The 4967-nt window shown below is 41.4% G+C and overlaps 1 protein-coding gene across 1 annotated transcript; it reads left to right on the plus strand.

The window, feature by feature from the left end:
- Positions 1–1317: 1317 nt before the first annotated feature.
- On the plus strand, positions 1318–3220 carry AVPR1B (arginine vasopressin receptor 1B). The gene is made up of 2 exons (XM_075850678.1): positions 1318–2203; positions 2940–3220. The coding sequence occupies exons 1-2, from the start codon at positions 1318–1320 to the stop codon at positions 3218–3220; spliced, it is 1167 nt and encodes a 388-aa protein (XP_075706793.1).
- The last annotated feature ends 1747 nt before the right edge of the window (positions 3221–4967 follow it).

The raw sequence follows: 4967 nt of genomic DNA on the forward strand, positions 1-4967 counted from the left end.
ACACATTTTGGACAATTGTAGGATTCTAACTTTGTGGGAACAGTTTGGGGAGAGCCATTTTTTGTTCCAGCATGACTGTGCCCCAGTGCACAAAGCAAGGTCCATAAAGGTATGGTTGGGCAACATTGGATTGGAAGAACTTGACTGGCCCGCACAGAGTTCTGAACTCAACTCCATCGAACACCTGTGGGATGAACTAGAATGGAGATTCCGAGCCAGACTCCTCTCATCAGTGTCTGACCTGACAAATGCTCTTCTGGATGAATGAGCAAAGATGCCCACAGAAACACTCCAAAATCTTGTAGATTTTTTTTGCAGAAGAGTGGAAGCTGTTTTAACTGCAAAGAATGGACCAACTCCATATTAATGCCTATGGCAGCATCCTTCGGCAATCAAGCTGTTGTGAAACTTCAACTCCCAGCATGCCCTGCCACCCAAAGACTGTTAGAAGATGCTGGGAATTGTAGTTTTGCAGGTTGCTGAGCCCTGGCCTATGCAATGGGATATCATAAAAGCTCCTGTAGGTGTAATGTGTAGGTGCTTGAATACTTTTGTCCATATAGTGTACGTACAATTAAATCATATCCATTCTCGGTGTAAATTTTGCATATTTTGTGTATATGAAATATTAGGTGATATCACTAGATATCTGTATTAGATGAGTATTTAAGCCAAGGTATAAATCATGAGGGCCTGTTATGAAGTCGGGTAGGACTTCCTTCTCATCATTACAAATTGTAAATTAACTGACAGGGTTTTTCTCATTGGTGTTTCCATAGAACCTGACTGAACTGATGTCAGAGAGAAAGCAGGAGGGGAAGTGTATATATACTGGGAGATAAACTCTTAGTTGTGAAACTCATCAATAACCAGCTGTAGCCAACATGGTGTTTGGACGTCTCATATTCACGAGGACTTATGCAGAGATATATGATTACTGAAGCACTCATTTGTAAAGAAGTATGTCCTATGGAGATTCATTTTGGGAAAAAGCAAAAAGAAATTCTTTGGATTTGAACACTAGAACAACATGCTATCAAGTATAATTTTTGCCATCTGTAATGATGCAAAATCAAGCTGGCTATAGTACAATAACAAGAAGGACAATTACAAATTCAAAATTTCTCTACTACTAGAACTTACCACTGGAAATACTTAAGTCTTAGGGCTTCTGAGGAGAATATATTTTGATGTATAAAAATTAGCTAGTTCTATTTTTCTACGTCAGATTTTAGAGCGCTATATGACTTAAGAATATCATATTGTAATAATAAAAAGCTAATGTGGAATATTTAAACTATTAAAAGGTGTAGCAACATGGATAGAGACCAATATCCTCCAGATACAGCGGTAAAATCATCTATTTTTATTAACTCTTCAGACTCTAGAGATGAAGATCTAGCTAAGGCTGAGGTAGCTGTTTTAGGTACTGTGTTAGCAATTACAACATTAGGAAATGTAGGTCTGCTCCTTGCCATCTACAGGAGAGAAAAAAAGATGACCCGAATGCATCTGTTTATTGTGCATCTTGCATATACTGACCTTGCAGTGGCCTTTTTTCAGATCCTTCCCCAAATGATTTGGGACATTACTTTCAGGTTCATAGGATCTGATTTCCTTTGTAGGGTGGTGAAGTATACCCAAGTGATGAGCATGTTTGTGTCCACCTACATGCTCATGATGATGACCGTAGACCGATATATAGCAGTGTGTCATCCACTTAAGACATTACAACAACCAACTAGACATGCTTATATCATGATAGGGATCACCTGGTTCATCAGTTGCCTCTTCAGTCTCCCTCAAATCTTTATCTTCTCTCTTAAGGAAATCCAACAGGATTCAGGAGTAATTGACTGCTGGGCTGATTTTCGGTACCCATGGGGTGCCAAAGCCTATATCACTTGGACCACTATATCCATATTTGTTGTGCCAGTAGGTATCCTAATAGTTTGTTACAGCTTGATCTGTTGTGAAATATGCAAGAACCTCAAAGGGAAAATGCAGACTTATGGACCAAGACAAAGGGAAAGTAATGGACAAGTGATGCCATCTAGAGTCAGCAGCATTCGTACAATCTCAAGAGCCAAAATAAGAACAGTGAAAATGACTTTTGTTATTGTCCTTTCATACATTATATGCTGGACACCATTTTTCAGTGTTCAAATGTGGTCAGTGTGGGATGAAAATGCACCAGACGTTGGTAAGATCACTTATATACTATATATATATATATGTCATGTATGTTGTCCAGACAGGTGTTTTTTTTTTACACCTATCTCTTGCTTGGATGATGATGACTCCTTCTTATTTGTCGAGCAGGGAGTGGAGAATCCAGCCAGTGAAGCTCTTGGAGCATATAATATATTTTACCACTCACAGCATCTATAGTGAGTTTACCACGTCAGGCTTATACAGCGGGGAGCAGTAAGCAGGCATTATTACCCTATACTCCACAGGACTATCCTGAGCCTGTCCTACAATATATTAACTCTTGCATTAACGTTTATATAAGTTTGTAATTTAGCTGTCATTAAACACTACAGGACTTGCTTTCCACTTTTCACTAAGCAACAATGGGAGGACTGAGCAATTCTCACCAACAGAGAAAAGGACAAATCTTGGGACCATATTTTATCACAAAATATAATGTTGCGACTCCCGATTCATATTCTAGAGCTCATGGCTCGTGAGGTTGTGGACCTTTGTTCTACAAACTCAAAAGATAGTGACATACAGTCTTTAAAACAAAATGTGTAAGTTCCACTCATGTATACATAAGCGTCTGTTCACATCACGTTTGTGCCGAACGTTTGATGTGCAACTTAATGTATGCCCCAGACATATGTTCACTGTATGCGTGTATAATTGCATATGCCTGCTATTGTAAAATTAAAATTGTTCTATTTATTTCCTTCTTTTCCATTTTTTCCCTTTAGACACTTCAGACTTTGCATTCACCATTACAATGTTGTTGCCCTGCCTGAGCAGCTGTAGTAATCCATGGATCTATATGTTCTACAGCAGTCCGCAACTTTGTTCAAGAATCCCTTTCCTTCATGCCCGTAGACAGAATAGCACAGGAAGTGCCTCCAGTCGCCGGGACACCCTCCTAACGCAGGTTCGGACACATTCTTTGCGGATGCAGAGCACATGCCACAGCGTTAGGGATCTGTACCCAGCATATGAAGACACAGTGGTGGAATCAGCACTTCTTTGATACTGAACCAAAAATGAAAACTTAATGGGAAATTTTGCTTTTAGTTTGAACCCCATTAGAACTCAAACTTTGATATATAAAAGCTGTCAATATTCGTTCCCTAAGAGTTGACCTTAGGGACCATGTGGGTTGGGGCATAGGGATGTCTGTGGTGGCGTTTCCATGTAATCTGCTCTAAGGACAAACTACAGGCATAGAGATCCGTGTATGTGTGTACCTTAGGGGGGATTCACACGAGCGTGATTTGGCAGCGTGTAGGGCGCGTGGTTTTCGCGCGGCACGCAATGCCCTATAGAAGTCTATGGGGCAGTACACACAGTCCGTGTATTTTGCGCAGCGTTTGTTCGCTGCGCAAAATACGCGACAGGTTCAATAACTCTGCGTATTTCACGCATCACGCACCCATTGAAGTCAATGGGTGCGTGAAAACCACGCATGTCGCACGGAAGCACTTCCGTGCGAACTGCGTGTTTGCGCAACAGCTGTCAAAAGGATGAATGGAAACAGAAAAGCACCACGTGCTTTTCTGTTTCCAAGCATCCAAACGGAGTGTCTTTGCGAGGAGCGAACCCCGACAACCGAAGCTAACTTCACCGGGTTCGGCCAAACTCGTTTTGGCCGAACCCGGCCAAATAATTTCCGGTCCGCGACGTCGGGAGACATTCACTGTGCATGGTGCTGAAAGAGTTAAACTGTTTCAGCACCATGGACAGTGACTTGTGATCCCAAAATACATGAACCTGTAAAAAAAAAACGAAGTTCTAACTTACCGATTACTCCTGTCTCCTTCCTGCAGTCTGACCTCCCGGGATGACACTTCAGTTCAAGTGACAGCTCCAGCCAATCACAGGCCAAGCACAGGCTGCAGCCAATCACAGGCTGCAGCGGTCACTTGGACTGCCGCGTCATCCAGGGAGGTGGGGCCCGATGTCAAGAGAGGCGCGTCACCATGGACGCGTCACCAAGGACATGTCACCAAGGCAACGGCCGGGAAGTTCTCGGTAAGTAGGAACTTTATCTTTTTTTTTACATGTTTTTCGCTGTTGTGTTCGGCATTCACTGTCGAGGGTGCTGAAAGATTTAGCTCTTTCAGCACCTTGGACAGTGACGGGCATCGACAAGCCTCATCTCTATGATGCCGGCTGCGCGAAAATCACGCAGCCGCGCATCAGACACGCATGACACACGCAGCTGTCAAATGGTTTTTGCGCTCGCAAAACGCCGCGTTGTTTGCGTGCGCAAAAACGCAACGTTCGTGTGAATCTGCCCTTATTGGAGCAGTATACAAGGTTCAATGGGTAATGAAGACAAATCTCGATGCCATCTCATCAGCAGCTTAGCAAATGTGAAATTTCCTTTTAAGACAGGACAATGTTAGTAATAGTCATTTTATTTTTTATTTTATATTTATATTATTATATTTTTCTGTCATATGCTTATTTAAGATAGCACAAATTGTAACGTTTGTGTATATGCAAACATAGAAATGAATTGTCAGGTAATAATTTGAGCAGCAGCTACAAGAAATTCTTAATAATCTATATCCTAAATGTGTAACTAGCTATAGTACATTTTATTCCTAATAGTCTTGTACTCTTGTATTTTGTACCATTTGGATCATTATAGTCAAATGAAAAACAATAAAAAAAACTTTCTGAGAACCGAAAGTATTTGAGAGGGTTAAAACCTGTGCTCAGCCGCTAAAGCTTTTTCCTCCCTAAATACTGCTTATTATATTTTAACGACA

Source organism: Rhinoderma darwinii, chromosome 2, assembly GCF_050947455.1.
Source record: "Rhinoderma darwinii isolate aRhiDar2 chromosome 2, aRhiDar2.hap1, whole genome shotgun sequence".
NCBI classification, from domain to species: Eukaryota; Metazoa; Chordata; class Amphibia; order Anura; family Rhinodermatidae; genus Rhinoderma; species Rhinoderma darwinii.